This window comes from Amblyraja radiata, chromosome 27 (genome assembly GCF_010909765.2).
Source record: "Amblyraja radiata isolate CabotCenter1 chromosome 27, sAmbRad1.1.pri, whole genome shotgun sequence".
In the NCBI taxonomy this organism is placed as follows: domain Eukaryota; kingdom Metazoa; phylum Chordata; class Chondrichthyes; order Rajiformes; family Rajidae; genus Amblyraja; species Amblyraja radiata.
In genome coordinates, this window is record NC_045982.1 from 23,828,848 (window position 1) to 23,853,270 (window position 24,423).

The 24,423-nt window shown below is 39.7% G+C and overlaps 1 protein-coding gene across 6 annotated transcripts in view; it reads left to right on the forward strand.

Moving 5' to 3' along the window:
- Positions 1–24,423, forward strand: part of LOC116988564 (adhesion G protein-coupled receptor B2-like) — a 514,190-nt gene that overhangs the window by 318,711 nt on the left and 171,056 nt on the right. For all 6 annotated transcript variants that reach the window (XM_033045397.1, XM_033045400.1, XM_033045401.1 and 3 more), the window contains one exon: positions 4,578–4,621. In XM_033045397.1, coding sequence (XP_032901288.1) covers positions 4,578–4,621 — 44 coding nt within the window. The remainder of the gene's footprint in view (positions 1–4,577; positions 4,622–24,423) is intronic.

Consider the following 24,423-nt stretch of genomic DNA (forward strand, 5'->3'; position numbering starts at 1 on the left):
GATGGTCGAATTCTATACTGCCATCGTAGAGCCTGTCCTCTCCTTCTCCATCATGGACTGGTTTGGCTCAGCCACCAAGCACGAAATCCGAAGGTCACAGCGAATCGTTTGATCAGCTGAGAAGGTTGTTGGCTACAACCTTCCTCCGATGACGAACTGTGCACTGCAAGGGCCAGGAGGCGAGCGGCTAAGATAATCCCCGACCCTTCTCACCAAGGCCACTAACTCTTTGAAGCACTTCCCTCTGGAAGACGACTCCGGACTGTCAAAGCTGCCACAACCAGACATAAAAGCAGCTTTATTCCTCAAGCAGTAGCTCTACTCAATAACCAAAAACTTGTAGCCTCCTTTTGCTCTGATATTTTATTTCATTTGCATGTTTAAAATATAATGTCTTATACTTATTGGTTTAATGTTTTATGGTTTATTCTTAATTGTTTACTGTATGTCATGTTGTTACTTGAGAGTGGAGCACCAAGGCAAATTCCTTGTATGTGTGCATGCTTGGGCAATAAACATATTCTTTAATTCAGGGGAAATAACTAATCATTTTGGAAAGCTGAATATTCATCAAACCTAGCTAATGTGGTTTTCTGAAAGCTAAATCATGGTTGACAAAAATGTTGAAGTTCTCTGGAGGTGTAACAGCAGGATTCAATCAAAGAAAACCTGTAGAAATGGTGTATTTAAGTTCCTGAAAGGTGTATGTCAAGGTGCCATAGAAGAGACTGATGCATAAATCAAGTTGTAATATTGGAGGAAAGCAAAGATTGAAAACTGACTGTCATATAGAAAATAGAATTATAGAAAAGTTACAATGTGCTATGCTCAAGCAATATTCCAGGGGTTATTGTCTTTGAACTTCTGTATTTTAATTTCTGCTCCACAAAGTCTCTCATTTGAGCCTCACAGTTCAACGTGTTAGTTCCAGCATGGATCATATACACTTGATGCTGTCTGCCATTCTCGCCATCCCCTACCAACTCAAAGTTCGTCAGAAGATCAGTCTGAAGAACGGTCCCAACCCAAAACGTCATCTATCCATGTCCTCTAGAAAGGCTGTCTTTTCCTGCTGAGTTATTCCAACACTGTCCTTTTGTATAAACCAGCATCTGCAGTTCCTTGTTTCTGCAACGCACTGTTCTCCTTAGGCAATTATATCCAATTTTGTAATTATATCAGAATATCTTGGCTGGAGATAGGACTAGTTCTAGACAAGTTATGAGAGGTCAAAGCCGTTTAAATACCCTTGTGTTTAGCTGTTTCCTCATATCGTGCAGAGTGAATCAAATTAGTTGTGGCAGTGAGGTCCACAGGAAACCACTGAGTGGATCATTCATGCCCCTTGTGTGTAGCTGATAGTAAGTGCTTCTGACCTGGCCTGTGCACTCATGTCTGTGCGCTCCCATTGCTCATTGTGAAGATGTTCATGGAGTCTCCCTGCTGGTTCAATTGCCCAAACCAGCACGGCAGTTGTGGCTGGATGCAGTTTGATCGTTAATTAATTTAGCAGTTGTTTTGTTGCTCTGGAGAATGGGAATCTGTAACAGTCTGTAGCCAGGAAATATATCAATAACATCATGGGTTTAACTATTCATATCCACAGTGAGCAACAAAATGTCACCGTAGACTCATGCAGCTCAGAAACAGGCCCTCTCAGCCCACCTTGTCCATGCTGGCCATAATGCCTATCTACATTTATTCCCTTTGCCCACATTAGATCTCTAACCCTCTACGCCTTTCCTATCCAAGTATTCCAAATGCCTTTAAAAAGTTATAATTGTATCTACCTCCACCACCTCTCTGGCAGCTTGTTCCAAATAGTCATCAGCCTCTGTGTGAAAAGCTTACCCTTCTGATCTCTTTAAAAAAAAAATCTCACCTTAAACCCGTACTCTATCGTTGTGGACTCGCTTTCTCTCAGAAAAAAAATCTATCCTATCTGCATCCCTCATCATTTCATAAACCCCTGAAAGGTTTCATCTCAACCTTCTTCATTCCAGTGGGAATAAACCCAGCCTATCCAGTCTCTTTATAACTACATTCCCTCCGGTACAGTTTTTAGTTTGGGGAAATAACTGCACCCAGGATAGGAAATCGTGGTTACAGTGAAATAGTTAAGAAATAGAGAAAGGAGTAAGATGACCTCATGGAGCACGAAGAGCTAACATGACCAATGTCAGATTTGAAAGCAATAACTAAGAATAGTGGTTGAAAAATAATAGCAACATAAAGTGCAGTGGAAGGTAGTAGCCCTGAGCTGGCAGAGGAGGGAAAGAGTCTGAGTGGGAAAGTATAAATTAATTTGAAGAGTGAATTTGGTAGAAGGGAAGAAGTAAAGAAAATGAGAGAAAAAAAGAATGAATGAAATGAAAAGAGGAAATGGGATGAAAAATGCATCTGGATCATTTCAACAAATGAAAAAGTCTACTTAGCAGTTAGAAGTAGAAGCATTATACATCCACTATTACCTATACCTGAAAGAAAATAAACATTGTTTGTCATAGTATTCCAATCTACCAGGCACAAAATAAAATGCTTATATTTAAAACTTTTTTTATTCATGGCTTCTTTGAACCTATATTGGAATGAATGAAATTAGTGTATGAGACACTGTTTAAAAGACCAATTTTCAATTTTATACTCCACAATTTCACAAGATCATTGCTGGTCCTTTAACTCAAGTTGAAGCATGATATTGGATTATGGAAGTATGGTTGTTACATCATGGGACAAATAATCCAGTCACAGTTAAACGATCCAGAAACATTAATTCAAATTCCTTTTGGCCAGCTTGTGAATTTAAATTTGTTCAAAAATAACTTTGTTCTGGATTTAAAAAGCTGGTGGCTGTAATGAAAACCTTGAAACTAATGTTAAAAAGTCATTAAAAACATGGGAATCTGCTGACAATGGTCAACTCATGACCCCTCATCCAGGACAAAGTGCTCTGGTTCTGAATTGGCCACTGAACATTGGGGAATACAGGATTGGTAATAAATATCGACTTTGCAAACAATGCCACATCTTGTACAAATTTAAAAAGGTCTATGTTCTCACAATTTCACGATGCCCCTTGACTTTCTTATAACCAGAAATTTGCTGTCGTCAGTCTTCAATATATTCCACGACTGGGAATTTACAGACCTGTTTGACCAAGAAAGTGTCTCCAAACCGATATTACTCATCCTTTAGTCTTTGACTATTGGTTAGATTTAAACAGTGTGATTTCCTGCTGGATCAAGAGTCCAGATCCTTCTCACTAATAACTTGAAATGTTTACATCCCAGACTTAAGATCATTTTTTTTGCTGTGGCCTGTTGGGGAGATGGCGCCCGCATAGCGGACAAAAACAGACTGGACAAGCTGATCAGGAAGGCTGGCTCAGTGGTCGGGACTGAGCAACGAACGGTCCAGCAGGTGGCAGAGGCCAGAACTCTGAACAAACTGGGTTCAATAATGACCAACCCCACTCACCCACTCCATGCCCTGAAGGTGATCAAGAGCAGCATCTTCAGTCAGAGACTGATTGCACCAATGTGCAAAACTGAGAGACATAGGAAGTCTTGTATACCAGCTGCTATAAGGTTATATAATGCGCATAAATAACTGCACTTTTTTTCATTCATTGTATTTTAACTTGTATTTTAACTTGTATTTTAGCTTGTTAAGTATGGAAGCTATTTGAGGAAATGTGTGGTGTTATGTCTATTTGAAGCTGTCGTGGCACTGTAATTTCCTGTAAAGGATTATTAAAGGTATAATCAATCAATCAATCAATTAACTTAGAGCTAAAAATCTCGAGACTCTGTTACTGTTCGTGTAATTGCACAGAATATCACGTAGCACCATCAACTCTCACATGCTGTGGTTATGATACCTGCCATTTAATCTTTGAAGTCCATGCCGGCTCTCAGAGCAGACCTGTCTGTCTGTCTTGTCCCCCCCACACATATTTCCTACTCATTCACACAAACCCAACAACTCCAACCTGATTCTCTTACCAGCTTACAACGGCTGTAATTCTTAAACCTTTCTTCCAATCTTGTGCAAATTCTCAGCTGACTGCCCCTCGATATTTCTTGGGCCACTCCTTTTATTCTCCATTCTAACCTCTCAGCCAATGCAGTTTTCTGTTGCTTTCTATTATTTGTTACAAATTGATGATAAATATCTCTCAAAAATTATCACTAAGTAATATGAAAAATACTGTACAGTTCTAGTTCCCAATGCAGGTTTTGAGCAAAATGTTGAGTCATTTTACCTTTCATTCAATTATGGTTAGCAATATCTGCAAATCTTGAAACCACTTTTGGACAACAGACAATTGGTTTGATATGAACAAAGTAATAATAACTTTAAATGCAATTTAAATTAACTAATTAGTCAGATAACTTGATTAACATTACAATTTAACACACCAGGTGTGTTGACATTCATCATCTGTTGTACCTTTATGATTCCATCTGAATGACTTTTTTGTTCTAGGACTTTAACTTTATCTCAATCCTACATATATTGTTTTATGTGTATATAAAGTACTTGCTATATATATGTGTACATATTTATTATTGCAGGGAACATCTGACTCACACTGTGTTGTTTGGGACGATTCCAAAACGTAAGTGTCAAATTTGGTAACTTTTCTCAAACATCATATGGTATTTATCCCACAGACATTGTTTTATTTGAGAATGAACCTGCAGAAATTTAACTGAGAATTGCCTTTTACTCGTACTCTGTTGCGGTGCATCATTGCCAACAGTTTGTGTTTCTCTTGTTACTGAATGACTGCAATATATGGGCTTTAGGAATGGCAAATAATTAGATTTGAAATTATACCCAAACTTCTGAACACGTCCTCTATATTTTTATCCCGGTTCATCAATTTATGTGTATCCATCTGCTCTATATTTCTTTATCTCAACTTGCCTTCCAGGTTCATTCTTTCATGCTTTTCAACTGTTATCTCCAGCCCAGGCTGAATCCTTTTATATATTTTTGCTGCCTTTCCCAATTGCTTGATGAATTTAGCTACTGAACCCCATCTTTTAACCTCATCTGTGATATTCGCTTCACGATCCTGCTCCCTTGAACTCCCTTTCCGGCAGTGTCCTTGTCTCTTTCAGGACATCTTGTAGATGTAACTTTGACAGAACCATTGTTTCCTTGAGTGGTTGAACATGTGAAAAAGGTTAACTGCAATGTTCATAGGATTGTTTGAATCTTGTTGCTGCAATGTGCATGACAATATGACTGGTAGGGCTCATCCTGTAAAATCCTTCTCTGCGTATCTAAAATCAATTCACCAGTATTGTATAGTCAGCACATTCTAACAAGCTAAAGAAGGATCTCGACCCGAAACGTCACCCATTCCTCTCCAGAGATGCTGCCTGACCCGCTGAGTTAGTCCAGCATTTTGTGTCTACCTTTTATTTAAACCAGCATCTGCAGTTCTTTCCTACACAGCTAAAGAGTTCACTTTCTTCAGAACACATTTTATCAATGCAAAGTAATCTTTATGCCTCTTTGACACTTAAACTGTGACATTTTAATTTCTGTGTTCTTATTCATTGTTATTAAATGAAACTTTATACGAATTATAGAAGAAAAATAAATTACTGTACAATGTAACGCAATTCTAAATTAATGAGCATGAAAGTAAAAGCATTTGGTTGATCAAGACAAAATATTTCAAAGGATTTGTCGTGTATTATCAATTAATGTACCATTTGGTGAAAATTAATCATGACAGATAACAGTAGGTCAGTTTTTGAAATCATATGGTAATTATTTAGTTAATCACAATAAGTACCAGAATAATTTAACACTTGTCTCATTATGAAATTAGAAATTGCAGAGTTTATTCTTGATTCATTAGTCGGGGATTAGAGACTTAATAGTTTCCAGCTGTCAACTCCTCTCTTGCAGTTGTCTGAGCCTGGGCCAGGCTGTTCATAAGCCCGACAATGTATGTGACTCAGAGTTAAGCTTGCAACTCTTATCCACTTCAAGACTTCCACACTACACCTTTATCATTTAGTCTTACACTGACCTTGCCCAGTTTATCAGTTGCTAAACATCTCATCCATATTTCTTCAGGCTCAGCCATTCCAAATATCTAATGCCCACAAATACATCCTACTCCCTTCGTATGATTTAACTCTGCTTTCCTTGTACAAATTAGCATCCATTCTCGATTGGGCATCAGCAATGTGCTTATGGCGCTATTTTGGCCACTGGTTCCACATGCTTCAAATTTAAAATTGCTTTCTGGACTAATCATTCCATCCCTCAGAACCTTCCTATTTTACAACTCTCTACTCCTTCATCGATGGAACCTCACAGCCATTCCGACATGGTGACACATATCCCGACATGGTGACATTACTATTTGTGGTCATGACTTCAGCTCCATGACTCCAGGCATTTGTATTCAGAATTTTCTCTTCTAATTTTCTAATCCTCTCACCCACGTTAAGATGTTTCTTCAAACTTTGACAATGTCTCCTTTAGTGACTCATGTGTAACATTCATGTTGAGTACTTGAAGATAGTTTGGAATGCGACAAGTGTTTTTTCTGGATGCAACTATTGTTTACGTATAATTCCTGACGTATGATCACTGAGTTCCCAATTGAATTAATTAACAGCGATTTATATGCAACATCAAGAAAGTTAATGCCCAAGGTGAGGCAATAATAATACATGTCCAGGTCCTTCCCAGATTATGAAACCAACCTGGGTACAGGCCATATACACAAGCAAATGTTTAGGGGAGCAGCAGGATGCATTTGCTGACTCCTGCAGGGCTTCTGGCATCTTTTGTCTTGTGGGAACCCAGTTCCTGGTAATATCAGAATGGCTGAGTTAATCTACACTGCTCTGGTTTATCTACACTTTGCTTTTGATTGGCCTGTGCTTTTATTTAAATATGTTGCTGGGCAGCTGCATTTTCGACCTGCAAGCGATTCGGGTTATGAATAGTTCTCAAGAACAGAACCCTGTTGTAACCTGGGAGAATACGTCAACGTGTTCAAGTTTAATCAAGTGGCTATTAAAGAGTGAACTTGGCTACTTGATACCAGAAAATGAAAATTATTGTACACAGTTTGCACATCACAAGAACTGCAGATGATGTAAATCGGACTAAAAACAGAAAATGCTGGAAACACTCAGCAGGTTAGGCAGCATTTGTAGAAAGAGAAACAGATAAAGTTTCAGGTCCCGGACCTCACCAGAACATCAGTTTTCCCAGACATAAGACGTTATTGTTTTTCCTTGCACAGCAGCTACTTAATATTCACAGTGATTCCAGCAATTTTCCATTTTTAGTTCAGATTTTGGACATTTTTTGATTATGCAAGAGTTTATAACTAACAGAGATACCACCCTATTGGTCATGTGTTGTGCTAGCAGAAGGTTCACCTGTTACAAGGAGATACTTTTCACAGGATTTTTCCACGATTACTCCACGATTTGGAATCATATTAACATGGCTCCTCACTCACTAGCTACTGATATTCTTTGCAATATTCTCACTCTCTAAAAGCACAAAATGCTGATAGTGTAATCAGGGCCGGTTTTAGATGAAGAGAGGCCCTAAGCTATTTCACTTGTGAGCCCCCCCCCCCCCCCACCTTCTCCGCCAATCCCCCACCCCCACGACCAGAGAACCATGACTACCCGACAGTGACAGTGTGACACTTTTAGATCCTACTGTATGTTGTCATTAAAGAGTTGGTTTTAAAATACATATTGGATTCCTCGCGGAGCGGGCGATGCCTTACCTGGATTGGCGTTTGAAGCTCTGGAGTGTTGGGCCTGCTGCTTCAACATCACAGAGCTGTGGTTTGCGGAGCTCCCAGCCTCGGGCCGCGCTGATTTTAATATCGCGGAGTCCTGGTAACCCTTTGCCGAGGCCCACCAGCGTGAATCTCCACCCAGCTCAGCCAGTGGACTTCGGGAGCCGCGGTCTCTGGTAGGAAGTGGCCGATTCGGAAGTCCAAGCTGCTGAGAATGTTCTCCCGTTCCGATGTCGGATGGTGACCCCAAAATGTAATTGTACCAATGGCCATGAGTGGGGGTCCAAGAGGAGGGAGTCCATTGGAGACAGGAAAAGGGATCATCAATGGGGGCGAGGACTCCTTCCCATGGAAGAATGGTGTGAGGTGGAGTCGACAGATGAAGAGCTCCAAATCACGGCGGGCGCGGAACTCATTGAGGTGGGGATGGAGGGGGACAAAGGTGAGGCCTCTGCTGAGGACAGACCGTTCGGTATCTGAGAGGGGGAGGTCAGGGGGATGGTGAACACATGACAGGGATGGTGGTTGGGGCCGGAGGAAGGTAGGTGAGTGGACTGAGGCCAAGGCGATGTCTGGTAGAGGGGTAGTGGGTGGTCAGGGGGTAGGGGGGTATGAGGACTGTAGTGTAGGTGGGAAAGAGCTGGGGTCACATGGTTTGAGGGGAATGGGGAAGACCCAATGGAACAGCCAATGAGGTTACCAGGGTTGGGGGATGCACTAGGACCCAGTGCCGTCAAACCCGTGGGAGTGGGAGTCTGCAGCATTGAGACTTCAGGCCCGGTGCTGAGTCCAGGCTGCGGGCTGCTGGAGGGCGGTGGAGTGGCGAGGGTCAGCGGGCAAAGAGTAGGAGGTCCCGGTGGGTGGAGGTCGGTGAGGCAGCGAGGTGAGTAGGCCCACCTAGATCTTGAGGATCTAAGCTTAAACTTGTCTAGCTTATATGTAAATCCGGCCCTGAGTATAATTGACTTACAAAGAGACAATTAACAAACTTCATTATTAACGTGAGATCATGTACTGTAGCTAACAAAGACCCTTTCTTGCTAGGAGCATGTATTGCTAACAGGATCCTTCTTTTTAGCTTTTCTTGAGGCACAACTATGCTGAATGCTATCGTGGTTAAGAATGTTCTCAATTTCTTGTTTGATCTTTAAAGATTATTCTGTGCTTTATGTGAATAGTCCAGAGAGCCAGACACTGAACTGTTAGTTGTGCGATCATGTTTTCAATTCACTTTAACATACAAGTAGCCCATTGTAATTATTTACATTGTCAATTTTTAAAATGTGACAAGTTTTGTTCTTAATATGGAATTGAGCACTGAATTTGATGGTAATTAAGAACATAAAACAATACACCACGGCAACAGACCCTTCGATTCACACAGTCTGTGCTGAACATGGTGACAAGTTAAACCAATCTGTGCCTGAACATGATCCGTATCCCTCCCTTCCCTGCATATCCGTGTGCCGATCTAAATGACTGAGGTAACAGTCCATGAAGTTACAATTGAGGAGATGTACATTTCTGCCCCTTGGGATTACATAAAAGCTCCAGTAAATAACAGGTTTGGGCTACCCGATCTATTGGTATTCGAATGGTTTATTATTGTCCCGTATAATGAGAATTCATCCCTAGCTAATGAAAGGTTTGTTCCAGAGTCTACTAATAATGGCAAGGAAACTGTTCATCCATCTGGTGGATTCATGTTCTCAAGCTTTTGCATCTTCTTCCCGTTGATAGGGGGAAACTGTAGGGTGGCTGATATATAGAAAGGCTGCAAAATAAAAACCTGGGAACTATAGACCTGTGAGCCTAACATCTTTGCCTGGAAAGTTATTGGGGAGAATTCTGAGGGATAAAATATACATGCATTTGGATAGTTGGGGTTGATTAGGAATAGCATGGTTTTGTGCAAGGGAGATTGTGTCTCACAAATTTGATTGCCTTTTTTGAAGAATTAACCATGAAGGTTTATGAGGGCAGGTACCATAGACGTTGTACATATAGACCACAGCAAGGTCTGATGTTTTCCACATGTTCTGGAAGGCTAAGCCGCATGGGATCCAGGGCGAGCTATCTGACTGGATACATTAGCTTCATGACAGGAAACAGGGTGGAGGTTTAAGTTTGTTTTTTGTACTGGAGGACTGTGACTAGTGGTGTGCTTCAGAGATCGATGCTGGGACTGATTAGTAAAAGGCCTGTCCCACTTGCATGCGATTGCATGCGTTTGGCGCGACCAAACGTGGTTGCTTGAGGCGTACGGGCACCGTATGGCCGCTGGGGACGGTCCCACTTAGAAGCGCGGAGTTGTGCTGGGCTGGTCCCGACATCGTGCGGGGCTCCGAAAATCTAACAGTGTCCAAAATCTTCGTGCGCCAATGGCCTGTTGGCACGCAGACGCATTGTGGTCGTATGCAGTGTCTTGGCGGCGTATGCAGTGACTTGACGGCGTATGCAGCGTCTTGACGGCGTACGCCTAGCGCGTGGCGTTGCGCGATGACATCACCTCGTGGCGTTACGTGATGACGTCACCGCTCGACGCCGTGTGACGCCCAAATTCAGTCCGCCCGCTTCCTGCCCAGCTGATTGGTAAGTATTTTTTTTTATTTTAATTTTTAATTTTTATTAGTACAGTAAATTACAGTAATACACATCACATATATCTTATTACATTTTGTTGTACCACTTCGTTTTTCGAGCTTTAAAAAAGGTAGAAATAAAAGAAGTAAGGAAAGTGAGCAAGAATCGTGAAGGTGCAGGAAAGTGTTGGGAGAAGAAAGCCCCTTGGGGAAGAAATTAGAGAAGGAAGTAAAGAAAGGAAATAAGACCCTAGAAAGAAAAGAAAAAAAAAGGCAAAACAATCACTCTATTGTAACACAAAACTCCGCAAAAAAGGATATACCAACCGTGTTTTAAAAAATATATATTTTATACCCCCCGTTACCAGATCCTGGTACCATTTATATTTTAAATTACTATTGCACCTTATGCTTGTAATAGTTCCGTAAATGCAGATGATGTCTTTTGGAAGTGGTCTGCTTTGCCTGCTAGGAGGAGTCTCATCTCTTCCAAGTGTAGTGTTTCGAACATGTTTGAAGTCCACATTTTTATTGTTGGTATTGGAGCATTTTTCCAAAATTTGAGTATAAGCTTTTTTTCCCATTATTAGCCCGTAATTAAGTAAGTTCTTTTGAAACATATTTAATTCGGGGTTACCTTCCGATATTCCAAAAATGATCCATTCTGCTTTTGGTACAAGTTTTATTTTAAATAATATTGTGAAGATTTCAAATATTTTGTTCCAGAATTTTTGAATTTTTATACAGAAAACAAAAGAGTGCGCTATGTTAGCTTCTTGTGACTGACATTTATCACAAATGGGTGAGACATTGGGGAAAAGTTTATTTATTTTTGTTTTTGAATAATATAGTCTATGTAATGTTTTATATTGAATTAGAGTATGTCGTACGTTGATCGAGCATTTATGCACATATAGTAAGTGTTTATCCCAGCTCTCTTTTAAAATTTTTATAGCTAGTTCTTGTTCCCAGTCTCTTCTGATACCATCGGTTGTAGGTATTTCTATATTTAAAATAATGTTGTATAAGTATGATATTAGATTTGCTGATTCAGCCTTTGTCTTCATGGCTTCATCCAATAAGTCTGGGGGCATGTTATGATAGTCTTTTGTGTATTTTTTCAGATAGTCACGGATTTGAAGATATTTAAAATATTGATTATTTTCAAATTATATTTCAGTTGTAATTGTTGAAATGATAATAATTTTCCTAATTCATACAAGTCTCCGAGCATTTTGATTCCCATTCTTTCCCATTGTGTAAATGATTTATCTATAATTGAGGGTTTAAACGACGGGTTATTGACTATTGGCATTAAAAGAGATAGATTTCTTAATTTTAGATTCTGTTTTATTTGTTTCCAAGTTCTAATTGTGCTATGTATCATTGGATTTTTATTATAATTTTTGTTATTCAGATTCATTGGTGAGAGGAGAGTCGCTCCTGTATTACACGGAGAGCAATCCTCTCTCTCCATTACAATCCAGTCCACCTGCTGGGCAGAGTTGTCCAGCAGGTGAATCATATTTTTAATATTTACTGCCCAATTATAGTACATAAAGTTAGGGAGCGCTAGACCACCCATCTCTTTTGGTTTACTAAGGTGTGCTCTTTGTATTCTGTGGGATTTGTAATCCCATATAAAATTTGTAATGTCTGAGTCTAGTTTTTTGAAAAACTTTTTTGGAAGATATATTGGAATTGATTGAAATAAATATAGGATTTGTGGTAAAAAGATCATTTTTATAGCATTTATTCGACCTATTAAAGACATCGGGAGCATTTTCCAGAATTTGATTAGATTATTTAGTTTCTTAAGTAAGGGGCTATAATTGGCATTAAACATAGCGTGATAATTTCTAGTGATTTCAATTCCTAAATATTTAAATTTTTCTGTGGCTATTTTAAAGGGGAATTTTAAGAGATGTGTTGAGTCTTTCGGTTTTATCGACATAATTTCACTTTTGTTCCAATTTATTCTGTATCCTGAGAAAGATCCAAAGTCCTCAATTAGATTTAATATGTTTGGTATACTGATTTGAGGTTTTGTGATATACAGTAATACATCGTCTGCGTATAAGGATATTTTGTTATTTGAATATTTTGTATTATAACCGTAAATATCCGGGTGTGTTCTAATTTTTTCAGGTAAAGGTTCAATTACCAGAGCGAATAACAGCGGTGATAATGAACATCCTTGTCTATGGCCCCTTGTTAATTGGAATTTCGTAGATAGTATATTATTAGTTAATATTCTAGCCGTGGGTTTGTTATATAATAATTTTATCCATGCGATGAAGTTCTCTCCCATTTGAAATTTTTGCAATACTTTAATCATATAATCCCATTCTACTTGATCAAACGCTTTTTCTGTGTCCAATGAAATGATAGATAACTCTTGTTCTTGAGGTTTGTGAGAATGCTTTATGTTAAACAGACGTCTCAGGTTATTAAATGAATGTCTCTTAGGTATAAATCCCGTTTGATCCTCATTTATTAATTTACTAACATATTGACTTAGTCTTCTAGCTAGTGTTTTCGCTAATATTTTTTCATCCGTATTTAACAAAGCAATAGCTCTATATGAGCCTGGTTCTTCTATGTCTTTATCTTTTTTAAGTATTAATGTGATCGTTGATTCTGCTAGTGTTTCAGGTAAGATTTGTTCTTTAAAAGCGTATGTATACATTTTCTGTAGACGTGGTGTAACTATGTCGTAAAAACATTTATAAAATTCATTACTGAATCCGTCTGGTCCTGGTGTTTTTCCATTCTTAAGTGTGTTTATTGTGTCTTCTATTTCCTTAGATGTAATTTGTGCTCCCAGTTCCTCTTGTTCCTTCAATTCTAGTTTTGGAAGGTTACAATTGTCCAAAAATTCTGAAACTTTATTATTGTCTATTAGCGTTTTCGATGTGTATAAGTTCTTGTAAAATTGAGTAAATCTTTTATTGATATCATTAGGTAGTGTTAATAATTCCCCTCTATCTGATTTAATCTTTAAAATTGCATGATCTTTTTCCCGTTTTTTCAGTTTTGTTTTGAAAAGCTTGATACGAGATAATGACTCCTCTAATAAATGCTTTGAAGGATTCCCATAATAAAGTGGACGATATATCTGGTGTATCGTTTGTCTCAAAAAATAGGTCCATCTGTTTTTTTAGATATATACTCCCTTGTGGGTCTTTCAGAATTTGCGAGTTAAACCTCCAGAACGATTTGTTCGTAGACATTCCTTCTAATTTTAAAACGAAAGTTAGCGGGGAGTGATCTGAAATCGTATTAGTGTGATATTTAGGGTTCATAGTATAAGGGATTAGTTTTGTATCCACTAGGAAGTAGTCTATACGTGAGTATGTTTTATGTACCATTGAATAAAATGAGTATTCCCTTCCAGTCGGATTCGCGATCCTCCAGACGTCTGCTATATTTGTATTTTTTATATATGTATTTAAGAGTTCACTAGTTTTAGATTTCATATTACCTCTTTGTTTTTGCATCGATTTATCTAAGTACGGATCTAAAACACAGTTGAAGTCTCCTCCAATTATAACATTTTGGTAGTTAAATTCTGCGATTGTATTCAGGATTTTATTAAAAAAGTGAGGATTATCAAAATTGGGCGCATATATGTTTACCAAAGTGATTGGCGTAGCATGGATCTCTCCTGTAACTATAAGATATCTCCCTTCCTTATCTGATATAATGTTCTTTGATTGAATGGTATTCCTTTGCGAATAATAATTGCGGTGCCTCTGGATTTCGAAGTATATGAGGAGTGAAATGTTTGGCCTATCCAATTCGCCCTCAATCTCATCTGATCTTGATGTTTAAGGTGCGTTTCTTGTAGAAAAGTAATGTCCGTATTATATGATTTCAACTGAGCTAGTATTTTGCCCCTTTTAATTGGTTCATTAATACCCCTTATATTCCAGCTACACAGTGTGATTCCTCCCATTTTCTTTTGTTTATCATCTTGCATTTTCGCTGATTTTAACACCCTTATTTATTACGGTGCATCCATACCTCAGGACTCTGGATATTTGGGGGGCGTTTATATTATTAACTTCCTTGGTAGATCCCTTTTGCGATTTTCCTTGAAAAAAAACCACATAGTAGTGACATATTGTGATTAAAAAAAAATTTGAACAAGTAAAATTACAGTGTCTGAAGTATTCGACACTGTAGTGCGTGTCCCACGCGTCTGTGGGATTCGACATCTATTCGACTTCCGAAGTTGATGTACAATTAGCTCCGCTCCTTTTATTACTCTAAACCTAGGAAGGCAGTGCCAATTCAAAATCATTTATATTTCACCCAATTACACTATATATATATATATATATATATATATATATATATTTCATTCAGACTTATCAGATCTGTGTTCAGCTACTGTGAAATTTATTTATCTAACACTTTAATCTACTAATTATTTATAATTAGTTATACAGCCTTTGATAATAGTAAGCTGTTAGCTGTAAGGGTTAACCAGAAACAGGCTCCTAGAATTGTGCCAGGTGCCTGAGTCTCCTCCCTTCTCCACACAAACTACATAACACTTAACCTTTCAGTATTATCTACTTTAATTCTAAAATTTGTTATCTCTATATACGAGCTAGTCAGTCTTATTAGCAGATTATTACATTTTGCCCATTATATAGATCAGGTTAGTTTCCATTTATATTTCTATATTAGTATTGTTAATTATTATTAATTCTCTATATTTTGTAAAGCTGTTTTAAGATCTTAAACCGCCATTTGTCCTTGTGGTGTTTTCCACATTCGGCTCTGCTGTTCATCTCTGCGTTGCTTATCAGTCTTTCCTTCATTTTGAACAAAGAATGTCCATGAGTTGAATTCCAAAACGTCCAAAGGAGATAAGGTGTCTAGACCAGCGCACGTGGAAATGCTCTTCCATTTTAAACTTTTAGAGAATGGTGTTTCTTCCCTTATCTTCAGGTGTTCTCTGTGAAGTAATAAAAGGAAAGAAATTGTCCATATCGTCCCGCTGCCTTGATTAATCTTCTGTTTCTGCCACAATCTCTTGGGCATATTTATAAGATGCGTCCGAATTAGTGAAAGTTTTCTCTTTTCCCTTGAAAGTAATGCGCATCCTGGCCGGATAAAAAACGCCACATCTGACATCTTTAACTCCATGGAGAATCTGTCTTGTCTGTGCGAACTTTCTTCTCTTTTGCACGATCTCATAGGGATAATCCCGGAGGAGTTTGATAGAGTCGTTTCCAAAGGTCATCTTCCCATATTTGATTTTTTTTCATCAGCTCTTCAAGTGCTGAAATGTCCCGAAGTTTGACTATGATCTGTCGTGGGTCGGCTGGATCTGCTTGTGATCTTGGCTTAAATCTAGGTATTCGATGTGCCACTTCAATTTCCGGTTCCACAGGTAAATTGAGTACCTGTTTGATTAAGTTGGCAGTGAACTCACAGGCATTGTTCCCCTCTGCCCCTTCTGTTACTCCCAGTATTCGTAAATGTTGGCGTCGTGAGCGAGCTTCGAGATCAAGACATTTATCTGAGACTTTCGCCAGTTGACTCTTGAGGCTATCTAGTTCTAGCTTCATTCCCTGCATATCTTCAGCCATTTGATCAACATTTGTTTCCATGTCTTTTATTTCAGTTACATGTGAAGAAACAATTACATGCACAGCCTCAAACTTCTTCTTAGATTCTTCTTCCCCTTTATTAATTCTCCCCCATTAGCTCTTCATGCACATCCTCAATTCGTTTTTGTATAATGCCAATGCAGTCAATAACTTTTTGATTACCAGCATTGATGTTCGACATATTTTCCATCAATTTAACATTAATATTTTCCATCATTTTTGAGTTTCCAGCCTCAATATCCTTTCTCAGTTCTCTTACCGAGTTCTTTATCTCCTCCATTTCATTTTTCTCCTTAGTAGCCATCTCAGTCTTGGCCCTTGTAGCCATTCCAGAATCCACTGTTCTTCAGTTTTCTGTGTTTTCAGCAGTTTTGAGATTGTTCTCCGAGGGCTCTGATCTGAAGACGTTTTTTTCATTTAAAATCCTTTATCCTCCGTTTTAAATCACAGCGCTTACTGATGACATCATCAGCGCGACGTCCCGGGGCTCCGGTGAGTTTTTGAATTGGTCCCGACCTCCAGGCCCAATTTTAACGCGAAAAATTGCGATTTTACAGCCGCGGAGCTAAAAGTTGCGACTGCTAGTCCAGCATGGCGCCACCGGAAGTGTGGTAAGTATGACGCAAATGACGTCACGTGTGAACTTAGCGCATACTTAGCGCGTACTTAGCGCGAACTTCGCATGAACTTCACATCCGTTTGGTCGCGCCAAACGCATGCAATCGCATGCAAGTGGGACAGGCCCTTACGTTTGCAGATGACAATGAAATGGGTAGTTTCGTAGACAGTGAAGATGGTTATTAAGAACTACAATGTGATCTTGATCAGCTGGGCAAGTGAGCCGAGGATTCGCTAATTGTGTTTATTTCAGATCATTGTAAAGTATTGCATGATCGGAAGACAACTCAGGACAGGAACTTCTCAGTGAATGATAGAGCTCTGGGGAGTTTTGTAGAGCAGAGGGATCAAGGAGTGCAAGTACATAATTATTTTAAAGTGGTGTCATAGGTAGATTGGGCGGTGAAAAAGTATTTTCATGAGAGGGGAAAGATTTAATAGTAACCTGAAGGTTAACTTTTTCATCCAGAGGATGGTGGGTATATAGAACTAGCTGCCAGAGGAAGTAGTTGAAGCAGATATAATAGCAAAATGGCGGGACAGACGTATGATGAAAGAATGGAATGACTGGACATATTCACTGGAATTTAGAAGGATTAAAGGGAATCTTATAGAAACATGTAAAATTCTTAATGGATTGGACAGGCTTGATGCAGGAAAAATGTTCCCAATGTTGGGGGAGTCCAGAACCAGGGCTCACAGTTTAAGAATAAGGGGTAGGCCATTTAGGACTGCGATGAGGAAAAAACATTTTCACCCAGAGAGTTGTGAAACTTTTTTCACCCAGAGAGGAATTCTCTGCCACAGAAGGCAATGGAGGCCAATTCACTGGATGTTTTCAAGAGAGAGTTAGATATAATTCTTAGGGCTAAAGGAATCAAGGGATATGGAGAGAAAGCAGGAACGGGGTACTGATTTTGGATGATTAGCCATGATCATATTGAATAGCGGTGCTGGCTCGAAGGGACGAATGGCCAACTCCTGCATCTATTTTCTATGTTTCTATGGTTTAAAATTATTATATTTTTAATGGACAGGTGCATGGATAGGAAGGCTTTAGATTGATATGGGCCAGATGTGGGCAGATGGAACTAGTTTGGATGGGGCATTTGGTTGGCATGGATGAGTTGGGCTGAAGGACCTGTTTCCATGCTCTATGACTATGTTTAAATAACATTTGGAGCACATCAATCTTTTGTAACCTGCAAAACAACTCAAAACATTATTGAATAAGGCTTTACAAGCTGATTAAGCCAAGATTGCCTCAGTCATATATTTACATAACACTAAGACTTTTGTTAATAGGCCCATCTTAGATGAATGTAAGACAAAAAGAAGCTGCCTCTTTATGCAAAGCAAGTTATACTACCATTCATCAACCCACTAGCCTAGTTGATTTCTTATTTTTCATTAGTGAAATAATGAAAATAATAATAAATCATCATCATGCTGTTCTGTCAGCTACACCACGTTAAAACAGGAATGTATTGAAAACATTAGTGCATTGAGCCATTAAATGTTTTACACAGTACATTAATAAATAAAGTAAAAATTCAATGCCAAAATTAACTTTTCAGTTTTTCCATATGCATTGGAGAGAAAAAAATACTGTGTTGGGAAGATGACACAAGTGCATGATTTATTTGTTTTAAAAATACATTTGATAACTGATCCTCTTTCACAGCTAACTACAAGAACAATACAGGACATACTGATAGTCCCAAGATTAGTCTGACAATAATGTTAGTGAAATAAAAAGAGAAAAGGCTGGAAGTAATGAGGAGGTGAGACAACATCAGTGGAGAGAGGGTTGATGACCTGTCATCAGAACTTTTCTCCCTTCTGATATACGGTCCTAATGGACCTGTCCCACTTAGGCGAATTTTCAGACAACTACCGGCGACTGTCAAGTTGCCGGCAGTCGCCTGAAAAACCAGCAACTGGAACGGCGACTGTCAGAGTGGAACACACACACAGGCGCAGGACAGGGCAAACTGGGGGAGCGCTGAGTGAAATTAACGAGGTGCAAAGCCAAGGTAATACAGACACACACCGCGATGAACAGGAAGGTTGGCGCTGTAATTAATACGGCTAAAGCACAGTGTACGGTGCTTTAGCCAAAGAGGGGGGGAGAGGGTGGGGGGAGGGGGGAGGGGGGGTAAAGGAGGGAGAAGGAGTGGAGACAACATTTAAGAAGCCAGAGATATACGGCTGTGAAGCTCGGCGGACATTTAACATTACCAGTCGGTTAGCCTTGGTTCTGAAAACTACTACTTATGTTTTTTTTCCTAATGAGCCAATGAAATTTCACCGGTCAGCACCGGCTACAACCTACGAGAACCTTCGACCTCCTGGCAACCCATTACGACCTCCTGGCGACCCACCTACGGCTCGAGAATTCTCGCTACTGTCCACGGCGGCTTCATTCTAGTCAGCGCTAATTTTTCAACACGTTGAAAAATTCACGGCGACCATAATGAGGCCGCGACTAGTTCCCAGAATGCGGGAACTCCTCACGACCATGAAGCCGACTCCCTGGCAACCACCCGCGAACATGTGGTGACTGCATAGTCTCTGGCAATCACCTAAAAAGTCACCTAAGTGGGACATGCCCATTAAACAGAAAACCTCAATCTCCTGACTTTCCATCATTTTGTTTTCACTTCAGATGTAAAGTACCTGCAGAATTTTGCCTTTGAATATCATTGGTGATTCTTGAAGTTTCAATAGAGCAATAGACCTCTGTAATACATGATATCAAATATTATGCACTTCTGATGCTTCTTTGATTTCAATTCATTTTTATCTTGGTTGCCAATGAGATTGTGTGTACTCCAGATACAGGTTGTTACTGACAGTATCAAGGGAAATCTATGAAAGATATACATGTTATGGTATGTTGGCTCAAGGCCACTTTGCACTAATATTTGGAGCAATTTGTAGATACATCCTACTTATTCCGAGATTTGAGCCATATGGGTTCATCAGGAAAGTTCTGTTTCATCAATGACCTTAACCACGGCAAGTTCAATTGCATGCTTCTGCATGTCAGCAAAATCCAATGTTATGTTCAAATGTTTCTCCAAAGCTTGTTCGTTATTTAATAGACATCGACTTGGTGCTAAAGACGGGTTGATAATTGGTCAATTATGACATGGAAGGTTTCAATATAAAACCTTGGTAAGGTTCAAGGTTCTCACAGTTCATCTGTAACATTCAATGCTTGCGAGTCATGGAGTCATACAGCACAGCTGTATAAAGAAGGCTCTCAACACAAAACGTTACCTGTTCATGTTCTCCAGAGATGCTGCCTGATCTGCTGAGTTACTCCAGCACTTACCAAAAGGAAGGTATAATGTGACCAAAACGGAACACAATACTCCAAATGCAGCCTCAGCAACATCTTGTACAGCTGTAACATTACATCTCAATTTCTATGCTAATCACCTTTGCTGGTGGAGGCAAATATACCAGAAGTATTGTGGACACCCTATCTACCTGTATCAAGGAACTACGTATCTGCACTCCTAGATCCATGTGCTCTGCAACACTCCCAAGGGACCTGCCATTCACTGTGTAGGCCCTGCCCCGTTAACTATTCCTCAGACCACTTGCCCAACTGATCAAAATCCTGCTGTATTTTTTGCCAACCATTTTTGCTACCATCCCACTTTAGTGCCATCTGCAAACTTACCATTCATGCCTTCTACATTCTCATCCAAATCATTAATATAAACCACAAACAGCAATGGGCCCAACACTGATCCCTGATCGTACCAGTAATCACAGGCCTCTAGTCTGAAAAATAACCTTCCACCATTACCATCTGCTTTCCTCCATGAAGCTAATTCTCTATCCAGCCTGCAAACTCTCCCTGGTCCCTATGAGATCTAACCTTCCTGAGCATGCCAATCCTTATCAAATGTCTTCCTGAAGTCCATATAAACATTGTATACAGCTTTGCCTCATCAACATTTTTGGTTACTTCTTCAGAAAACTCAATCAGATTCATAAGACACAATCTCCCATGGACAAAACCATGCTGATTATCTCTAATCAGCCCCTTTCTACCCAAATGCATATATATCTTATCCATCAGAAACCTCTCCAGCAACTTACCTACCACAGATGTTAGACTTACTGGCATATAGTTCCCAGGCTTCTCCTTGATGCCCTTCTTAACTTGAGGCACAACATTTCCCACCCTCCAGTCTTCCAGGAATATACTTGATCCCAGCTATACCTCTATATCCATGCCTCCTGTCTTTTTCCTGACCAGTGCCTCAATTTCTCTCATCGTCCAGGCTTCCTTACTCCCACCTGCCTTGTCCTTCACTCAAACAGAAACATGCTTGCTCTGAACTCTTGTCATCACAATTTTAAAGGCATCCCATTTTCCAGATGTTGCTTTGTCTGCAGAAAACTTACTGCAATCAACTTGAGCAAGTTCCCGTCCAATACCATCAAAGTTGACCTTGCTCCGAATCAGAATTTTAATTCATAGGCCCATATTATCTTCATCCATAACTCTTTTAAAGCTAATAGAACAGTGGTCTCTGATCCTAAAAAGTTCATCCACAGACGTCACTTGTCCTTCCAAATTTCCTAAAAGTAGACCAAGCTTTGCCTAAAGGGCCCACTACATATTGCCTGAGGAAACTTTCTTCAACATGTTTGACAAAAACATCCTATCTAACCCCCTGACACTGTGACAGATCTAGTCTATGTTAGGAAAGTTAAAATCCCCTCCATAACAACCCTATTGATCTTGAACCTCCTGCAATCTAGCATATTGTCTAGTTGGGCCCCTTAAGTGCACTCCAAACAAGGTGATCATCCTCTTTTTATTTCTCAGCTCCACCCTTTTAGCCTCCCAGGATAAACCATTAGTAATGTAATCTGAGACATTTTCCATAATCAATAAAGCAACACTCCATCCTCTTTTATACCCATCTCATTCTCCCCTGTAACACCTGTACCCTGGAACGTTAAGCTGCAAGTCCTGTCATCTCTTAGCCAAGTTTCAGTAAGGACTACAACGTCCCAGTCACACATACCTATCTACTCCCTGAGTTCATAGTCTAACTAAGAGACCTCACATTAAAATAAAAGCAATTCAATACAACAGCCCTCCTTGCTCCCTGCCACGGTCCACCTATTCTATTCACAGAACTTACTTTCATCACTTTTCTATACCAACTTTCAGCCTTTCACCTGCCTCAGTCCTGCATTGGATTCCGCCCTCTGCCAATGTAGTTTAAACCCACCTGTGTAGCTCAAGCAAACATCCTGCTAGGATATGGGTTCCCCTCCAGTTCAGGTACAACCCATCCCTCTTGTATAGATCTCCTCTGCCGCAGAAGAGATTCTAATGGTCCAAAAATCAGAATCCCTGTCCCCTGCACCAACTCCTCAGTCAGATCACTAAGATCATATTGTGAAACAGTCTTACATGTGCTTACAGCACCATTTTTGAACACTTGGAACTAATCACACAGAGAAGCCAAAATTGAATGAAGTGATAGCAGTAATGCAACTACTGAATCCAAGTCAATGTTACTTTTCAGTAGCTGCAACTGGTAATTTTTAAACTGTAGAGGAATGATGCCCTAAATCGAATCACCAGGGTAGTTCCCAATTTTTTCACATTGCTCTGAATGGAAGCAGCTTCCAATTGAATGTTATTGCACCACTTTCTATATTTTGACAGGTCTTTCAGGAGTTTCTGAATTGTAGTTTTGATGCAAAGTTTTTTTGTGAAATTTGCACTCTGATGCATCGTGATGCACGAATGAGTGGCTACAGGTATTGAGCAGGTATTGAGCAAAACAACAGGAGTCTGCTGAATAAGCGCACAGTGACTGTAGAATCCAGAATACAAGTTAAGAACATTTGAACAGCTGTGTTAATAATGTTAACTCCAATGGGAGCAAAGGCAACTCAGGCATATTTATTGCATTGTCATATGACTGTCCTTGGCAATTACAAATGTCCAAACTCTGGATGTGTGGCCTGCACTGTCATAACAAGAGTCAAAGTAGGCTAGAGGAACAGAACCTTTCCTCCTTCTGGGCATATTCCAGCTTTCCAAACTCAATATCGAACTCTACATCTTCACATAATTCACTTGCTATTTCTCAGAACTGCTATAGGTCATCCATCTGAGATATTGGCTCAGTTCTTCTTTCTCCATTAATATTACTTGATAATCCCAATGATATACTTGCACCTATACAATCAGTTTATTTTAATGTGCTCGCTAGCATGTAGGTAGGTGGTTATTGCGTATGGAGTTGGTATAATCAGTTTAGATAGTACTTTGGCTTTGTGCTTGGTTTTCTTGGTTGAGCACTTATCCTGGTGTTACAGCACAAATACTTTGTGTTTTAGTTGTAATTTGCCATCTAATCCAGCTGATGTGAATAAAGCATCTGACAACGAGGTAAAGTCCATGTGACAGCGTGGAAAGACAGCTGACAGGAGGGAATGTACACAAAATTGCTGGGGAAACTCAGCGGGTGCAGCAGCATCTATGGAGCGAAGGAAATAGGCGACGTTTCGGGCCGAAACCCTTCTTCAGACTGTTCACTGGGTTTACGAGTTAGCACCTCATTGCAGCAATGGTTTGGGGTTATTGAGAAAAATAAGGTGCAGGTTCTACAGATCGTTAGAACTGGACGAGAGAGAGAGAAATCGAGAGACTAGTGAAGGAGAGGAGAGTTAAAAAAGCAGTGGAGAAAGGCAAGGAAAGAAAAAGCAAAGGGGAAAGTTGATGAGAGAGAGGGAATTAATGTTTTGCAAGGAGTTAAGAAGTCGGTTAGCAACACTGGGGGGGCAGAACACCTTAGGAGGAGGAGGAAGAAGAAGGTGAGTCAGGTCAGCATTTTATAGGGATCAATTTAAATTTGTTAAAATAATGTTTAGTCAGGAAAAGAGTGGAAAGCTCAAAGTTTCAAAGAAAGAGTTGGAGGAATATTTGAAAAGGACATACTAAGATAGAGAAAAGAATAGGGGAATGTGTTTCCCTCCAGATATACCATCCTTAGGAGAGATAGAGCATCAGTTAGATGTTAGGCCACTAAAGTGGAAGAAAGTGGCAGCAGTAATAAAGTGTGCAAAGGCTTCTTTGGCCCGAGGGCCAAATGGAGTCCCTCACCGGGTGTATAAAAGTGCACCTGATGTGATTAGATTCTTATGGAGGTGCTTGCGAATAGAGAAACAGGTCAATCCAAGGATTTGGCATAGAGCAGGGGGAATTTTCATTTCCAAGGAAAAAGAGTCTTCAGAGTTAAGTCAGTTTAGGCCTATATGTGTCCTAAATGTAGAAGGCAAATTTTTGTTTAGTATAGTGGCACAGAGGCTGGCAAGTTATTTAGAAAGGTACAGATTAATAGATACCACAGTGCAGAAAGCAGGAATCCCCAGTTTTGCAGTTTGCTTAGAACACATTAGTGTAATATGGCACCAGATTCAGACAGCAAAGCTTAAGAGAAGAGATTTGCACATAGCGTTTTTGGACCTGGAAAATGCTTTTGACTCTGTATTACATGGTTCTATTTGGAGTGCTTTTGATTTCTTTAGTGTTCCAGGATCGATAGTAAATGTAGTGAGAACATATTTCCAAGATTTTCTAATATCTTTTAGTACAACAGACTTCACAACAGCATGGCCGAGAATAAAGATGGGCATTATGGCAAGGTGTACTATTATCCCGTTAGCTTTTACAGTGGCGATGGAGTTAGTGATTAGAGCATCACAGTGGGTTGTCAGCAGTGAGAGGTGGCAGGATGGG